General features: G+C 44.2%; 2 protein-coding genes across 5 annotated transcripts; one reads left to right on the top strand and one right to left on the bottom strand.

The window, feature by feature from the left end:
• Nucleotides 1–6,254: 6,254 nt before the first annotated feature.
• Nucleotides 6,255–13,957, top strand: LOC112567137 (mucin-5AC-like). Of its 4 annotated transcripts, none has more exons than XM_025243695.1 (3): nt 6,255–6,585; nt 7,611–7,725; nt 8,925–13,957. In XM_025243695.1, the coding sequence occupies exons 2-3, from the start codon at nt 7,628–7,630 to the stop codon at nt 13,012–13,014; spliced, it is 4,188 nt and encodes a 1,395-aa protein (XP_025099480.1). In that variant the 5' UTR covers nt 6,255–6,585; nt 7,611–7,627; the 3' UTR covers nt 13,015–13,957. The 4 variants fall into 4 exon arrangements, with proteins under 4 accessions (XP_025099480.1, XP_025099478.1, XP_025099477.1 ...); XM_025243693.1 differs by having other exon boundaries at nt 6,585–6,719; XM_025243692.1 differs by lacking the exon at nt 6,255–6,585 and adding an exon at nt 6,608–6,734.
• A 1,014-nt stretch (nt 13,958–14,971) lies between these two features.
• Nucleotides 14,972–17,260, bottom strand: LOC112567154 (flocculation protein FLO11-like). The gene is made up of 4 exons (XM_025243725.1): nt 16,944–17,260; nt 16,510–16,720; nt 15,679–16,378; nt 14,972–15,237 (listed from the first exon to the last, which is right to left on the bottom strand). Coding segments are annotated over exons 1-4 (1,032 nt in total). The 5' UTR covers nt 16,945–17,260; the 3' UTR covers nt 14,972–15,117.
• Nucleotides 17,261–18,402: the final 1,142 nt, after the last annotated feature.

Genomic DNA, 18,402 nt, shown 5'->3' with positions numbered 1-18,402 from the left:
GTGTTTGTATAAGATCATAAAATCTTGAGAAGGTGAAGCAACTCGATCAGTGAATATTTATGGTTGTAAGAACTGGACAGACATGGCGTGTCTGGCACGTGAGACGACTACAAGGGAGTTCCATCTGGTTCTGTCTGCTACTATTCTGGAGGGTGTCTCAGTAATAGGTCTCTGTTCTTGAGATCCTTCTCGATATTTCGCCTCCATGTCTGTTTGGGCCTCTCTCTGTTCCTCTTATGCAGCTCAAAGTAATTCTTTAAAAATTATAACTTAGTCATAAACATAGTCATCTTTAACTAATTAACAAGGATTACCAGTTAGACTATTTGCACACCTTTGTTTCATTCTACTTTAAAAAAAAAAAAAGCTGTATACACAGTATTTGCTTCTTAGAACGACAGCACAGACTGGACACGATGCACGTGAAGTTGCATGTGGAATAATAATGATCGAGCCGTCCAAAAATAAATAAATTATATATATATAAAGAGATCTTTCAAAGCGAATATTTTATTAGACCATAATTTTCTCGTTGTGGTCGCCGATTATGGCAGCAAAGAAAATTCAGATGAACACGTAGCTGATGACATCATGCGGGCAGCTGTGTACTTCAAATATGGTAGTTCTGAGATGTTGCTTCAGCTGCAAAATTTTAAACGAAACGAAAGCTAACGAGTGAACAACAGAGATCACTAACTTTTTGTTTACTTGTTTGTATGATTTTTTTTTATAGTTTTTAAAAATAACTCTTTTATTTCAGTTCCTAACACTGAGAGGCCAGGAATCGAACTTAGCCATGTTAATTGAACAGATTTTGCCATGCTGTCTATTTAGTTATTATGCTCACTTACTCATTCACTGTTTGTATGTCTTTCGCGCCATTCTGATCTTTACCTTTCAGTCATTCACAGGCTCTCTCTTTCTCTCAAATTTTATTCACGTTTGTGCACGTCCATGTGCGTGCGTTCGTACGCGTGTGCTTGCTTGAGGCCCTTTCCATCCATTCACTTCAGGTTTTATCTCTCTAAAACATTTGTGTGCTAGCATTCAACAGAATACAAAGATTTATTTTCAGAAAAATTCATTTATAAGCAATTCACGCTAATTAACTGCAACAGAAATTTCAAAATTTATTTACGTCCCCTCCTTATCTCCACACAATCGCCTTCTTTAACACCCCAATTCCTTCCGTAAAACAAACTACGAAGCAAAGAACTTTATAGAAGAAGCAGTTAACCGAGTTGCTAGAACACTGGCGCTGAACCGAAAGGTACGCTGGTTCGATACCCCTGTGGCGCAGCAAACGTCTCCCCAATCGACCCAGCTGTCAAGAAAAGCAGGGGAGAGGAAATGGGCACCTTCCTCACATACAGATGGCACCGACAAAAAACAAATGATGTCTCTTACACCTCACTTTCCAACAACCTATAAACGTTCAGGGTACTTCATTTTCATTTGAGCCCAGACAATTGTATTCGGCCTCGAGACAATTTCCTTGGCAACTGAACCATAATTTTAATTTTAATACTGAATTCTAACAATGCATGTCAGCTTAATTAAACATTAATCAACCATTAGTCCCAGCATATATCTGCAAGCACTTCGACTGTGACAAGTAATTTCTGACGATCTATGATGATAACTGCAAAAATGTATGCTTTGGTTTGATGCCTCCTCGATCACCTCAAGAAGAAAAGCTTGTGGAGGGGCAGTGACAAGGTTGATGCAACAAGAGAAGCTTGAGAAATTTAATGACCTATGCAGAAGCTCATCGTCGAACGCAGCATCTCTCACATTACGAAAGAAAAAGGAAGTCCGCAACTTGTCAGCAGTGGTGGTCAGTCGAAGAAGGGCAGCCAGGCAGAAAGTAGAAAGTCATTCAATCAGAAAAAGAGGTAACTTGCTTGAGGCTGTAGATCCTTTTTACGTGTTCCTCCAGCGCACGTGCGCGTCTGGCCACGCCGGCCACCTCAGGTCCTCGTCTGACCCCTGGGTTTCTTGCGGCCGTAGGCCCACCACCGGTCTGGCATTTTTCTGACAAACTAGGTGGTGCTGGTAACGTTTCGTCGGATTCTGTATCTCTCCACGTCTTCAGGTTCGTCACGTGAGAGGCGTTCCTCAGTTCTGCTGCGAGCGTTTGCGCGCCTTTTCTGACAGCCTGAGATGCTGGCCCTGATTCCACAGAAGATGGCGTTTGCCTGGAGACTAGGATTATCTTTGCCTGCAGCGTCTGCTGCGCAGTCGAATACCGTCTTACCTCGGTTGTAGCAGACTTCGTAGGGTCGTCATCAAGGTTAGGGCTAGGTCTGAGGAACGCAACAGGGACAGAGCTTGCCAGAACGGGTTTTGGCTGGATTCGTAGACGTTTGGTGTAAGCTCCGTGCGCAGGTGAGCGAGGAAAGAAGAGAAAAGGGGAGAGGTCGTCCTCACGATCCGTGACCCGGTCGTCGGCGTCGAAAATGTTGGCGGGGAAGCGGTAGGGGCTGACGGAGTTTTTCTTTGCGCTATTTTTCCGCGTCGACTTCACCTTCGCTACCGGAAGACGTGGCACCGCAAAGACGTGCGCGCGCTTGAGATCGACGCCTTCCCTGGGGCTCTTCCGCCCGGGGCTCGACTGTGCAGCCTTGACCTGCACCCTCTGAAGGGTTTGCAGAGCTTGCGGCTGCAGATGCTCGTCCTTTGAACGAGCCCGGTCAGCCACGAGAATATGCGTGTTTACTTGCGGCAAAGTAAGACGGTGGAAAAACGGACTCTGAGTCTTCTTTTGCAGCTTCAGTTATCTGTTTTTTCTTCCTCGCTGCTGGTGGTCCGGAAAGCGTCGGAAGAGGAATCATCTTCTCGTGAGAGCAACCTGCACGCACCTCTGAAGAAATATTGGTCATTTCATATTGGTAGAGAGGATCCGTATCTGATACTTTTGCAGCAGGCGTAAATGGCACGTAATGAGCACGTAACACAGACGAAGAGGTTGAGCGAATCGAGGCCGGGCTTCTGAACGCCTCTTTAGGCAATACTCTCACTTTCTGGGTTGAAGCTGAAAGTCCCAGTGAATCTGTAAGCGAAATCCTCTGGGCGGAAGATTGAAGAACATATTTTGGGATCACGAAGGTTGGGTCTTCTTTTTTGAAGGCCGGCGTGACGATGTACGCACGACTATCGTCGAACATGTAACTGCAGCTGTCGATATACGAAGCATCAATAGTAGGAGCAGGAGCAGCACTCCTGACGGGGCTGCTGTATTTATCATCAACATAATCTGCCCCTGGCACGAACAGGTCTACATTTTTGGCGCATCCGTCGTACTTCGACGACGTGCAGTTGTTGATGTTGTCGCTCACCTGAACGAAGGTCGGTGGCAGGCTGACGAACCGCCGTAACCGTCTTGTTGTTCTTTGACCTTGACCTTCAACCTTCACAATACATGGACCTTTGGTCAAATATCCTGAGCTTGAGTAGTTACATTTTGAAGTGACCGTTGAAACGGACGCAGACTGCAGTGGTTTATCAGCCATCATTCCAGCTTGATTCTCCTTTTTTTTTTTTTTTTTTTAAAAAAAAGACAATCGTGTCACAGGCTATTGTTTCATGCACAGAACTGTCAGAGGGTGGCCAAGAGATGTTGCCTTGTACGGCAGATCCAAAGCCAGTAACGTTTCTCTAATCGAATTCCGAAAGAACAAAACAATCACATTTAAATCATCGACTCGAACCGTTGCCTCCTGCAACTGCTGTGCAGAAAGATATTAACGGTCGTGACCAGAACACTAAGATCTTGTCCCAAAAGGTCAGAAATGGTTCACACACATTCACCGCTTGTCTTTTCTAAAAATATGGATGTGTGTGTGTTCATGCCAGGCTTGTTGACGTGGCAAGCTAGTGGAAGGAGTCAACTGCTCGTTACTGGTGGAACGACGTGTAGGGTAGATAGCGACAAGTGACATCACCTACCAACAAATATGACGATATTCGATGGTTCTGGAAAATGACGTGTACGACGAAGAGGAGAGGGTGACGCAGCGCAGGCAACAGTTGATGATGTCATATGTGATTTCAGCATCTTTTGATTGTGTCAGGCAAGCTCCATCGTTGAGGCCCCTGGTGTACGTGAGTTTGAAGTGTAGACCCTTAGACAGAAAGCACCAAACCGCGTCTGATGAACAGCAATGGCTTTTTTGAACTATCTTGTGAGCGTCCCGTCGACGATCGCGTGTTTTACTTTTCTCCAAACATTTTAGATGTCGAAAAGCAATGCTGAGATTTGTGGCATATTTCTCTGTACATAACTGCCTCATAATTGACTGAAGAGAGACATTAATTACCATGCCATTAATTTAAAGTGTTAAAATAATTCGACAGCAGAAACGCTTGCATATGTGTATGCATAACACGCATTAAGATAATTACTCATGATATATTAACTAAAAGATATTCTTTTAATTTGGCAGTGTCATTTGATTAATTGATCGATCGAGTTAATCTGAGACCAGCGAGCAGCTAGTGATCGTAATGGACGATGGTTTTATTGTCATGAAAGAAATTAGGCTAGCAACCATCCTAGAGACTGATTTCTAGAGACACATTGAGAATGAGAAGCTAAGTGCTGTAACGAAATTTAATATATAAACTATACCAAATGTAACGAGAATACCATAATATTCTTCATTTTGAAATCGTCACGAAATTAAAGCTGTAATTATACCTGGTCCAAAAAGAATGGTTCAGTTAAGTGAAAAAAAATCACTGGCTTGCCTTATTAAAATGTGTATTTAAAATCCTGCTTATTTAAAATATTAGCGAAATGTTTATTTACCCTTCATATATATTGCTGCTTGGAATATAGTCAATAGCCATGAATATCTGATAAAACCCAAGAAACTGCAGTTTATATATGACTACGATATATAGTCTCTTAATGTTTGTTTCTCAAATTCCAAATTTACTTTTTAAATGAAATTCAAAACTTTAGATTAAGATACCATACCAGCTATGGAGGCCGGAAAATAATAACTGAGAATTGATATAGCGCAATATCCCAGCCAAAGGAAAACTCATTGCGCTGAACAAGATCCATGAAATAGTCACATAGTTGTAGCACGAAGAAAAATGAGAATAGTCGATAGGGATAGTGGCATTAGGAGAAAAGTGAGAATATATTAAGAAATGTTACTAAATGAAACTGAAAAAAAAAAAGTGATCGTCACTTCAGTTTATTCACTGCAACTCAAGGTCGCTATCCATCTGCAAAACAGAGGAGGGGAGATAACGCAGCAGAAGCAAGTGTAAATATGAAGGTTTAATACTTTTATCCAAATTGAAGAGTAACCACAACAAAGAACAAAACCAAGGAGAGCCAGTGCCCTCAGTCTGTTAGCGAAAGACAGAACTTTCAAAAACAACATTTTAAAGGAATATATGTGTATACATAAAATACATATATGCAAGATTTATACCAGCTAAGGCAGTTGGTCACATAAAAGCATATTTCACCAGTAAATGTATCCCACGGCAGCATCTCTGTAGCAGCAAAAGAGGCTGAAATAATAAAGTGACTTTTCGAGTACTTATTTCCGCTTTGAGCCTCATAGGCTTGAAGAAGGAACTAAAATGTCTTTATTGCAAGACTTTCAGAGGGAATAAAATCTACTTACACTCATTGTTCATTTCTATATTTCTCCGACGCTCGAACAAAAATAAATCAAATCTAGTTTCACATGATAGCAGCACTTGGACCCTGTCAGCTTGGGAAACTGGAAGCTCTATACTAATCTTTAGCTCTCTGAATAACAACAAAAAAACAAAACAAAACAGCAATAATAATAATAATAACAACAACAGTAATAATAATAACAAAAAACAAAACAAAAAACAAAAAACCGACAATATCTACAAGAATTCGAAAATATTTCTGATACCATCCAACGAACTTTCCTGCGTGCATGCACATATTTTTTAAGTAGTTATTTTCTTCACATGTAAATAAAAAGCGAGTTTAATTTCCTCTGATTGGTTTCTGAAATCGTATGTTACATTATCCGTTTTGCATGCCGACCACACAACAGCATTCTTTCGTCTTTCACACTCAAACGTGCGCACTTGTTGACAACCAGCCAAACGTCGAAAGCCTCCGAGACGCAAGCTAGTCCGAGTGATTCTCAAATTGCAATCTTCGCAGCCTTAAACGAATTTTTTATTCTTTGCGCGTTCTGTCTTTGCGATTTGGTGAAATTCACGGCCCGGCTTTACGCTCGACATCTTTCTGCGAAGGCTTGTTGCTGCGCAAGTGTGGAGTTACTACTTGCCGAGCAGGCGGCGTATCAACATTGGTCACGTGACACTGTGCCGAACTAGCTGATCGTCGACGCATGCGGTGCGCTCGATTAGCCAACAGTCCTAGCAGTCGTTAACTTGTGACTCCGCTGTTTTGATGGATTATAACTGCATTGCTAGAGGAAACTTAAAATATAATAATATTTACATTCAGTTACGCTACACAGGAAAGAATGGATAACAGTCTACGGGCACTACACTGTCATATCCACATGTGAGACGAAAGAATTTGTTGGAGTTGTGTCCCTTAGAAGAGAGGTAGGGTCAAGGTCTCTTCGTATTTCCGGCTGTTTTTATCGCGGATTAGACTTCCTCGGTCAGAGAGCATCATGGTTTGTCAAATATTATGCAGAATGCTGTACTTTGCAGAGATTTGAATTATAGAAGATAAGGTAAGGATATGCAAGGTGTGTTAATATAGGATTATAAAAAAATATACCTTTATTATACCGCGTAGTAACACAGTGACGTATGGAATGGCTGGGAAATGACAATGTCGATATGAAGTTCAGTGAAGCTGCAAGAAACTTCGAACACTTACTCCACGAGCTTTTCTTCGCTTAATTGCTATTTAGTGTGATACTATTTATGTATTATATACCACTTCATACTTTTTGCAAGTATAGTCATGACAAAGTCACATGGGACAGATAGCCGCCTTTGGGAGTTTATGGACAGAGTTACGACCCTTAGTTCGATGTTAGAGCGGAAGCATACGTCATCGAGTCCTTGCACTGGTTGCGAAAGAACGCCATCTTGTAAATAGAAGGTATTCTTATTACATGTTGTATCAAACTGTGATTGGTTTCCTTCTTTTGCAGCTTGCTTGATGAAAATTTTAGGAAAATTTCCGTCGTTGGTTTCCGTATATGATTCCCGAGGACTTGATATCGTGTATACAAATGATAATTTTAGACTATGTGTTGTTATGTGGCGTAGTATAAGGAAGTATTGATTTGTTTTCCAGCTGAATTTTGACAAGCCAAACAATAGTAGACTGAGAAATCACCTTAAATGTCTGTTTAGAGATAGAATTGTCTGTTTGTGAGCATGCGTACAAACACTAGACAGTGCCATAAATTCTGGTGCTGTAATTCTACGTGCAGACAGTACGCATGTGTGTGTGTGTGTGTGCATGAATGCGCGCGCATATGTGTGTTCGCTTTTGTGTGTGATTGCAAACTGGCCCACGATACAAAAGTAAAGACTAAAAAATACGACTAACTGTGCTGTTGGGGACATTTCATTTCAACACTGATCTTTAGTCACGTGCTTGTGTGTAGCAACGGAATATCACAAAATGGCGGATGCCGTGACACGTGAAGCGAGTAAGAAGGGGGCCGTGCTGGCAGCGACAACTCAGACAGTCAGCGGGGTCAGCACACAGCAGAAGAAAGGGTAAGTGTTTACTAGTGATAGCTGTGTAACTTTCTGTCATGATGTCTCAGGGTGTTGTGGTTGTTATTATGCTGATGTCCTCGCCAATGCGTGTGTTCACATAACTATACTTTGACACTTATTACTGCTGTTTACTGTAGCGTTTATTTTGTTATTACATTATACGAGGAAAGACCGCATAGAAAACTGGAAGGTTTCTATTATAGCTAGTGCAAAACGCGACTTAAAAATTAATATTTCATTTGACTACACTTGTTTAGATGCAGTCATGTAATGGTTTTAATTATATTATTACAATCAAGTAAAATTATTCTTTGTAACGTGCACAAATGGTGTGTGGATTGGTTGACGAACATTTTGTAATACTTTAATTTCTTTAACACGAAGTAATCTTCTGATAAAAGCTATGTGTAGTGCTTCGTTGCGACTAAAATGAGAGCTTGAGATATTGTCTCATAACCAAATGAGCAAAAAAAAAAAAAAAAAAAACAAAAAAACAAAAACAAATACAAATACGAAACAAACGAAAAGAAAAAAATTGGCGCAGGAAATGAGCGTACTGATCATCGGATTATCATTCGGCATTTGGACCTGTGAGGGAAGAAGGAACTTTGTTTTATAGCAACACACACACATACACACAAAGACTCACATGTGTGGGAAATATTACACGTATTCTAATGATTGTAGTTATCTGACTCTGACCAGAAGGTTGCCGTGCTTATAACTTCTCGATTGATTGGCAATAGATCGAAATAATTTGCAGGTGATATTTAATGGAGACATGACTTTGGAATTAATAGTTAAAATGTATATAATTATTAATATTACAGTTATTAAAAGGAGGATATTTGTTTGTAGTGGTGAAAGTTTGTGACCAACTTATTCAAACTTTCACATCTTGTTACACGCTTGTAGGTGAGAATAGTTACAGCTATGATGTACAGTCTTTAACCGCAATAATTTGGCAATGTATGCCTTGTATCAGTGTAAAAATTGACAAAAAATGACTGTTATGTTCTTTATTTTTGTCTATCTGTTCGTTTTTGGTTTTTTTTTTTTTTTTTTTTTTTTTTTTGTAACTCGAATTTCAGCAGCCAATAAAATTCTCTCCCTAAAGCTTTTTTAAAAATAGTGTGTATATTAAAAACAAAACGGCTACAACACCACCACCACCAGTAATAATAATAATTTTTCAGGAGCACTACGGCCAAGCTGCAGTTGCTGTCTTCTGGCGGCCTCCGATTGATTACACCAGGTGGCACTGCTCTCGGACAAGCTAACACGGGAGAACCTGCAAAGGGTCAGCAGCGCTTCTTCACTAGGCAAACCACCGATGGTCAGTGGCAGTTGTTAATGTCTTACGATTCGGATCCGGGTCGCGTGTTCTTGCTTCAGGCACCCACCAGCCAGCCTATGCGTGCATCAGAGTCGAAAGCTGTTAGTAAGGCCACCAAAACGGACAGCTCGTCCTCTAAAATGCCCATGAAAGTCTTTCTCGTGAATCCTAAGGACAACAGACAAATCTCCCCCGTTGCGAGCAGCGGCCGATCTTTGCTAGGAGGCCAAGAAAAAACTGACTCTCGGGCAGCGAAAGTTCCAGGCAAAGCCATTTCGTTACTTCCAAGCAGTTTACATCTCTCCAAAGTCGAAACAACACGTGTTAAGGCAGCGTCAACAGCCGGGAGAGCGGAAGCCGGAAGCGCTGGGAATGCTCCAATCTCGAACACAAAGGGTAGCTACCTGGTCAGTATGCCGACCATCACCGCCAGCACGCAACGCACGCCGCGTCGCTGGCCAACGGCCAGGAGTCCGCGCCTGGTTCAGCTGGAGAAGCCCATCACGTCAAGAAGAGCCAACAGGGTTGTGAAACCTCCTGCAGCAGCCGCCTTGCTGTCCGGAGCCCTGAAAAAGTGTAAGAAGTTCCCGAAGATAAAAAATGAGCCTGTTATCAAGAAGGAGAGAGTGTTCGATCGTGATCCTGCGGGGTACGACAGTGACTCGGCAGATGACCTGCCAGTGACCTTTCCCTTCAAGATCGACTCAGTGTTCTCGCTGTCGTCCCCAGATCCAGCGGCAGCTACACTGAACGAAGAGAACGAAGCACAGGATGCAGAAGTGAAGATGGAAGTGAATGACGAACCGGTCAGCGAGCAATTTTGTCAGGAAGAGCTGTCTCAGGAAGAGCTGTTGGACATGTGTGGATCGTCCTTCGTCGTGTTGGAGCGCCTATCAAAGCAGAACATCAACGAGAAAGCTCAGCCGGGCTTGAGGTCAAGGTGTTCTGACTACTGTCGCAAGAGAACGTTAAAGTACCTGTGTATGCTAAACCTGATCAAATGCAGGCCGTCGAAGATGAAACGGGATGAAAGGGACGCGTGTGGAGGCCAGAGTGAGGAAGGCACATCGGACGAAGGGTCGTCTGGCGAGAGGATTATGCACGGAGAGGGCGGCGCAGGGTATGGTGGTCTAGCTGCAAATAATGCTAGTCAAAATGCCAGCTCAGATTTTTCGAGCAAGCGACCGGTGGCCGACATAAAGAGTGTTGTTGCTGGCGCTGTGCGGCCGACCGTTTCGACGCATGTGGGTGTCATTTCTGACGTCACACACGCACCTACCGACCGGCAGAGGCCGAGTTTTAAGTCCAAAAACACTACCGTGACTCTCATGAATAGCTCAGATGACGCTTCCGACAAGATGGGCATGGTTCAAGATGACGTTTCTGGAGTCAAGAAGTCAGAGGGCGTTAAGCGGGCATCAGCCCCTGCAAAGACACCAACCACTTTGTCTTCTAGGTCTAGGCAGGCAGCAAGTGCCGCAGTCAAGAATTTAGCGAACCTCGTCAGGAAGGGCAGCGTTGCCATGTCCGAGCACGAGAAGAAGCTGGTCATCTTGGCAAGGAAAGAACCCAAGACCTCGTCGCCTATGATGGGTCATTCGTCTCCGTCAGCAACCGCTCCTAGCGTCACTTGCGTTCAGCTTTTGTCGGCGCCAGGGATGGGTCCCACAGCGAAAACGGTGGTCCCACCTGTGACCTCAGCTTCGAGTGGTACCGCGCCATCAGTACCACCAACGTCGTGCGTCCTCACCTTCATCATCACGACGTCGGCTTCCACTGTAGCTGCGTCACGGCCTTCTCTCGTGACCTCGTCTTCCACGTCCAAGCCCACTGGACTTCAGACCTTGATGATACCCGGGTCATTTCAGACAGTTCCCAGTGCTGCCGCAACGGTCAGGCAGCCAAATGAGATTTCCAAAAGCGTTCCTTTGTTACAGACCCCAACATCCCTGGTGTCGTTTTTGCAAGGTAGCAAGATAGGGAAAACATCGCCGGCCATTTTAAGCGCTACGCCACAGCCGACGGTTGTCATGACAGCTGTGGCACCACCTGCTTCTGGCTTGCAAATGCCACCGATGACAACGAATGCTATCGTCCCGACGTCGAAGACTTCTACTGCAGGCGTCACATCCATGTCCTCGGCCTTGACCACCGCGACGTGCTCGGTCACCAGTTTAAGCTCACCTAGTTTAAGTGTAGGTTTGAAGCCCATTGCACCTAAAGCCCAGTCCACCTTGCAAACGTCCTCGGCGGCCATATTAATGTCGGTTGCTGTAGACGACTCTTTATCCCAGACCTTGCACGCAGCTCCTTCTAGGACGACGCAAGGGCTAGTTCCTGACTCCAGCGCGACGTCCACAGCTATCCCGACTATTTTGGCATTCTCCAAACCAATTTTGACATCGGTACCACAGTTACCATCGGCAGGGGAGCTTTCTGACCTCAAGACAATACCATCATTATCACCTTCTGTTACCTCTGCAAATGTTTCGTCGATTGAACCATTCCCATCTAGCTCCGCTAAATGTCCACCTTTGCGGACTTTCGTGACGCCGACTGTCACACCAGGAAGCAAAGGACCACTCGTGACCATTCCCAGCAACTCGTTTAAGTCTGCAAAGTCTAAAATCAAAATTGTGTTTCCCGTCAATTCCTCGGCCATGAGCGTTGTGACAGGCACGTCCTTATTAAAAGCCATCCCGTCTTCAGCGCCCTCAGCCCCCTCATTGTCACATCCAGCAGTCTCCTCAAACGTCGTGGGTCGCTTGAACGCGGGAGAGGTGCCAAGTGGCCCTATCCCCAGTTTAAACACTGAGCCTGTCGTCTCTGGAGCTTCCATGCATCCAGAATCCAACAGCAGTGGCTCTAAGGTCAAAGTCGTCACCGTGGTGTTTCCCAAAGCAGCAAGAGCAAGCGCTGGCTCGCAGACAGGTCCGTCGCAGCTGCTTAACGCTAATCTTCCGGCGGGACTGCGCCTCGTCAAGTGCGGGAAACCGGAGAATGGAGACCAACCGCGGCCCAAGTACTCGTTATTCAGCTCAGGCAGCAAAATGGCCTCTGCTTGCAAGACAGAGGTGAGGTCGGCGGGCGAAGGCAAGGGCAAGGCTAAGGTGGCCCATGAGGCAGTCATGGTCAAACCCTCAAGCACCACGACCTGCACTGCCAGTGGCGAGAATGTTGAGTCGGCGGTGAAGCGTCGCAGCACAGAAGATAAGGGGGATGCCGAGCGACGCGCCAAGAGGGCCCGCCTAGAAAAGCGTTACCCATTGCCGCCAGGTGTGGTCATCAAATGCGAACCTGTCACGTCCGGTTATCCTGGCGACGATGCGCCCAACGCTGCGTCGATGGAGGTGCCACCACCCTATATGGCTGATGACGTAAGGCCGCCGCAGACCAGCGGGCAGGGCGCCACGAGGGGAGAGGAGACTCGTTTTGAGCCTCCTGGAGGCAATGAGGTCGAGGCGCAGCTGCCAGAGCTAGAGACGGGTGACGAGGCTGTGGCGAGGGACGAGTCGGAGACTGACGACTTTCTGTTCGGCGAACCCCCTGTCCTGACTCCTGTCTCCCCCTTGGAACCCGGGAGCAGCCCGGACACTGCCAGTCTCGTCACGGAACTGTCCGCAGCACTGCACCAGAAGCCGGCGTCCAGACTTCGAGTGAGGATTGTAAGTGCCACTGGCAAGGACGTCGCAGCAGATACACCTCCATTATCATCGTCATCGTCGTCGTCATCGTCATCATCATTATTATTACCATCAGGGTCAGCCGCACCATCGTCGTCATCGTTTCCTCCATATATTCCTAAAACGACATCGTCGGTGCCCTCCAGTTCTGCTGGTGACCGCATTCGCCAACTGAGAGAGCAGCTGAGAAAGCAGCAGGATGAACTGGACGAGATTAGAAAGCAAAGGGCATTGCAGAAGCCATTTTGCCTTGAAGGAGACAGCTGACATTTATCATTTCATTGTCATTAATTACTAACTTTAGAACCTAGTTCTGTATGTGTTTACAAAATGGCTGAGTATTTTCTAGTCTTTATATATATAAATCAAACGCCAAAACTTGAGGACGTAAAAAAAAAATTATTAGGAGAGCATGAGCATAAGAAGTGCTAGGATCACTACATGTAACGTGTTTTCGACAGTTCTTTTTTGCTGTTCATGGTTAGCATGTCTCAACGAAAAATCGGAGAATCCAAAACGATAGAACAATAAGAGCACGAAGACTGAAACACATTATCGTTGGAACATGCATGGAAAAAAAAAAAACCCGAATAAAACAATACATGGACATCGACATTAAGGACTGTGGTTCAGCTATAGTTCCAAATACGCTTATGAATATTTTCAAATGCATCGTGGTTTATAGCAGCTACATGTAAGGATTTTGTACGTTCTTACTCATTAAATTTAGTGATGCATGTGTTTTACCATTTGTCGCTGGCAGCTAATGTTTGGATTGTACAGGCTAAGAGTAAAGCTTTTATGATGAATGTCCACTGCTTCGCGACTATCATCACACAAAAAATTAATAATAAAAAATCATGTACTTTTTTAACGATAAAAACTTTGTAGCAGTAGTAGGTTATATTAATGTTGTTAAGAAGAAAGATGTAGCAGTAGTAGGTCATGGTCAGAGCTTTCTTTGTCGAGCCTGATTGGCCAAAATGCTGAGTTAGCGTGAAGCACACTAAATACTGAGTTGCTACTTAGCCGACTCGCAGTCTCCTCAATGGTGGGAAGCTGATAGTGCTCACGTTTCACTGCCTTGTTAAGGTCTTGTGGCTCTAAGCATATTTATTCTCAGTCCGCCGGCATTGTCGTATGTGGCTAAAGACTTGAAAAGAGCAGGGGACGCTAAACGATGGAAGGCAAATAAAGAGGTTTACTCTTACAACTTTATTGTGCGGATTAGAAAATATCGAAGAATGCAGTTTCCGTCTAAAGGGAGACAACCATGATGTGGCAGGGGCAGGAATGGATGTAAGCCATGCGTTGTTCCCCCCCCCCCTCCCTGTGAGTGATAACACAAATACAAAGCGCGTCAACAGCAGAATCTGCTTCCGCCAACTATAGAATTCTCAAATGCAGTGTATAGTGCTATCATATTTTTTTTTCTCCCATAAGCGACCGCGTGCTGGTGTCCGTCAATCTGTCACAATCGTGTTTTTCCTGTGTTGTTTAGGAGTGCATACCTTTTTTAATACAGGTGTTTCAAATTAAACGCCATGTAAAGGTGAAACCCACCATACTGCGTGTTAGGTATGCATGTACTAACTTGTTTTGTTGTGTATCTCCTAAAGAGGGACAAATGTATCAAGTTTTGTATACTTGAAGGGAGACATTTGCATAATTTACACTAACTCATATGTCATTGTGGTGAATATACAAAAATAGTTGCAAATGCATGTAAAGGCCATTGTTGAAGAATTTCACTCAGTTTACATATCACTGCGGGGTTGTTTTCTGCGCGGTGTTCGCAACCTTGGCACAGACCGTGACCTTATATCATAGTCAGATCAGTTTTTTCTCGTTTTGCACACCCGTCTTTACATAAAATATATATATATGTCGTGAAGGGTGGTAAGTTTGATACTACAGGAAGTGTATAGTAATAATTAAAAGGCTTGTACAGTTGCGCACCGGCTTTTACTCTTCTGTCTATAGCGTGCCCATTTGTAAAGGGAGGCTATTTGTCAGTGCTAGCTACTCGATCCTATCAGTGATTGTCTCCCTTGTTGGTGCGAGAGGGTCAGATGCTCGACTGCTGTATATTCTCAATCCTCGTAAACCATCTATCTTTCCAAGAACGTGTAAAATTAGACGCACATACACATCTAGACCATAACATCCGCATTCGTCATTCGTTCTCGAACGATCGCACGAATAAGCCAGAAACCTGCCAGAGCACAGTCAACTGTTAACATTTACTACCATACGTTACCAATAACGTTAAGACGAAATATATGACGAATGAGGGAAAAGGAGAACTCCCTTAACCCCCAACAACCTCCATCGAATCCAGTAACGAGGTCTCTAACGTTCAACACCTTGCTAACCCACAATGCAGTCCGTACCGGAGCACGGGTCGCGAATGGTCGTCTCCACCTGCTGGCAGGCCAGCATGTCCCCTGTGTCCATGTCGAAGAAGCGAATTCTTACGCGGTAGTCACCCTGCAATGCAAGGAGACACCACCAGCACTAGAGACATGTTTGCTCGAGGAACGCCGTCATCTTGCATTTGTTATCTCCCTTCCATTGCAGAAAAAGGCCCACTAGGGCCCTGCTAATTATGATAATGATAGTTTGGGCGATCTTTTATTTCATATATACAAGTGGATCTTACATATGGCCCAAAACTTCCTAAAATTGCGTTAAATTTTTATAAATGAAAAGAGATAAGCGGATACTTCTGCCAATAACCCAAGACTAGCTGTAACTGAGAAAGAAACATTTTCTTTGTATTGTTATGCGCTTCTATTTGATCTTTTTGTTTCACGAGCTTTTCCAATAAAGAAATGAGACTAAAAATCATTGCATATAAACTTTTCGACCTCCATTCCCTCCCTTCTTCCTCTCTGATAAACGGTAAAAGGTAAAAGGGACATTACTCACCCTGGCAAGGGACGACAAAATGCCGAGGTCAGGGATGTTGAAGCTTGTCGGAGGAAGCGTGTACGACCCAGGCTGAAAGGGACATGCGCAAGGCAGATTATTTTCGACCATGAGTTCTGGGCACGGCCGCTGGGTTGTGCTGTCCATTTCAATGGCTAACCCGGAAGTGGTCTCGTCAACGGTCACCTCAGGTTGTGCTGTACCTAGGCTGCTGCCAGGGGTCACATTTATCGAGGTGGTTGCTTCCGTGGTCAAGTGGGTGGCTGCTGTATCAACAGGCTGTGACGTCATCTGGCTGCCGTCTACATCAACGACAGGGACACCGTCGCTAGGTAGCGCGTCTCCCTCGTCAGCTTCAGCGTCTGTGACATACACTGCGGTCGTCTGAACACTATCGACGTTGATGATAGGTTCGGTGCCAGGCGTGGCTAAGGTGTCAACACTCGACGACGACGGTGTCGTCACCCCGGCTCGAATCGTTTCCGAGACCTCGCCTTCAGCGGAGCTTGTCAAGATAGTGGAGGTCTCCGTGGAATAAAGATCTTGCGCCTTGGTCAGCACTGTCTCCGACTGAGAGCATCCCTCACAGGAAGCCAGGGTAGCCACGGTGCGTGCCGTGGTGGCGGTGGTGGCAGTGGTAGTGGTTGGTGGTTTTGTAGGTGTTTCGCCTCTCAGCATAGCGCAGACATCGGTATAATTGCTGCGCGGGGAAAAAAATTTGTTTATGGATAAAAGAATCATTGTCAGAGATAACAATATCTCGAAAAAACCGGGTATCAGTATTAGCAACCAGACACAAGAGAAACGCGAGCAGCTGCGTGAGGAACGTACCAAGTGCCAACATTACCGATGCAAGGAATCTGCAGGGCATATCCCAGGAAGCCTAGCTTCTTCACGATCTGCAGGTCCATTCTGACATGTCCTTCCACTGGTTTGTCAAGCTGGATTGTGGCCGAGACAGTCACCTTGCCGGGTAGCTGAGGTGGATATGGGTCTAGTGTAAGGGAAACCAGTCGTCCGTATTCCCGCGTCTGATTTTGCACTGGACATAAAGAAAAAGGATTATCTCTCTGATCCGCAGGTCTGCCTATTCGCCAGTTAAAGCTCAAGTGCGCGAACATTTTACTTTACATGCACAGGATTTTATTTAGTATTTTATCAAGCAATTTAGTATTTTATCATTGATGGATTTGACCCCCCCCACACACACACACACACACCATCACCATTGAAATCTTATGACTGATCTCCGCCCTAACACCTACTGCAGTCATGGAGGATCAGGTGGTCAACGGTGGCCCACGTCACGGCGGACAGGCTGGCCAACAGGAAGGCAGGTGATCAGTCCCAGCGTGCGGGGCTCCATGACGGGAAGCTGCTGTCTTCACGGAGTTGCTGGACTGAAAGTGGTCAGTGGCTCACCTGTGTGGCTTATCTTCCCTTATCTTTAGCAATTGCAAGTTTCTTTTTTTTTTCTCTCTCTCTTACTTTCTAGTTTAGTCCCTTCTACTCTTCCGCATTATCTGTGCAGTTGACTTGGTTTCTCGAATCGTGACTGAGATTCTGAAACGGAGGCCTCAGTCCGCGAGATAGAACCTGCAATATAAGACCACTGGCTTTTTCTCCGATACAGACCGACAACCTTTGATAAACGCACTTACGTAAGCTTCTGGTTTTTTAAATTCTACTAGTTTTTTTAATCGTGCCAAGCGAGATTAGAATTTAAAATCCAAATTTTAGTGCGTATTTTCAGAGTCCAACAAGAAAAAGTAGTATCGATGTGTATAAAAAAAAAAAAAAACAACCCGAGCTTCGTCAGTTAAACAGTATTGCTGTACAAATATGATGAAATGATGAAAATATTATCGGATATACGTTTGCAATGTATTTTGACATTGTTTATCGAATTCATATCATTGGCATCGTGCTTTCAACAAGGCTATTTGTCGATATTAACTCTAAAGCAGTTTTGGGTGATCGACACTTTTTTTTTTTTTTTGAGTATTCGAAAGTATAATGTTCCATAAAGAAAATGTACAACTACTTGATGTTAATAAAACATACCAAGTACGTGTACAAAATTTAAGGGATGCCATAATAAATGCAGACTTAAAACTCGGAAAGAGCAGCAAACCAGTCAACAGGAAGAAGGAACCCGTTCCCTCCCCCCACCACACACACACCAACGCGCGTGCAATTGATCATGCAACACACAGGATCTGGAAATCAGAAACTGTATATTTAAATCAGAACTCTTCCAGGAAGTAGCGTTGATAGCACTTTAAGTCTATTTTTGCTTCACAGACTATTATATCAAGGACAGTGAATATTAATTAGACAATGGGGTGATTTAAGGAAATTAAAACAAATGAGGAACTGCGAGTTTGAACATGTTTTCCTTTGAAAAATCGTAAACATGACACTTACCCAAGTAAACATTTTATTTACCAAAGTATGTACGGAAATATCAAAGTTTTTGTCAAACACAGCTCTCTGTGATATCAAGGACATCAATCACATGTCTCTATGATGATGAAGGGTATGGTGTGGCGGTGGTGGCAGCTTCAAGCAATGCTTTAATTATAGTCGAAGTTTTATTATCTGGAAATGAAATAAAATAATAACTATGAAGCATTTCTTTACGGAAAGAAACGCCTGTTACAATTAATAAGATGATTGGACATGTATCTTATAAGAAAATTAAAATTTGTATGTGCATGCTGA

The sequence above is a fragment of the Pomacea canaliculata genome, linkage group LG6 (genome assembly GCF_003073045.1).
Source record: "Pomacea canaliculata isolate SZHN2017 linkage group LG6, ASM307304v1, whole genome shotgun sequence".
NCBI classification, from domain to species: domain Eukaryota; kingdom Metazoa; phylum Mollusca; class Gastropoda; order Architaenioglossa; family Ampullariidae; genus Pomacea; species Pomacea canaliculata.
Note: the sequence above shows the minus strand (reverse complement) of the source record. Positions and strands in the feature narration are given on the sequence as shown.

Excerpts from the sequence above, each read along its gene's own strand:
- LOC112567137 (XM_025243692.1), top strand. Across the intron at positions 7,726-8,924 it reads AGCACACAGCAGAAGAAAGG|GAGCACTACGGCCAAGCTGC; the intron begins GTAAGTGTTTAC and ends ATAATTTTTCAG.
- LOC112567154 (XM_025243725.1), bottom strand. Across the intron at positions 16,379-16,509 it reads ATCGGTAATGTTGGCACTTG|CAATTATACCGATGTCTGCG; the intron begins GTACGTTCCTCA and ends TTCCCCGCGCAG. Across the intron at positions 15,238-15,678 it reads TTTTGTCGTCCCTTGCCAGG|GGTGACTACCGCGTAAGAAT; the intron begins GTGAGTAATGTC and ends CTTGCATTGCAG.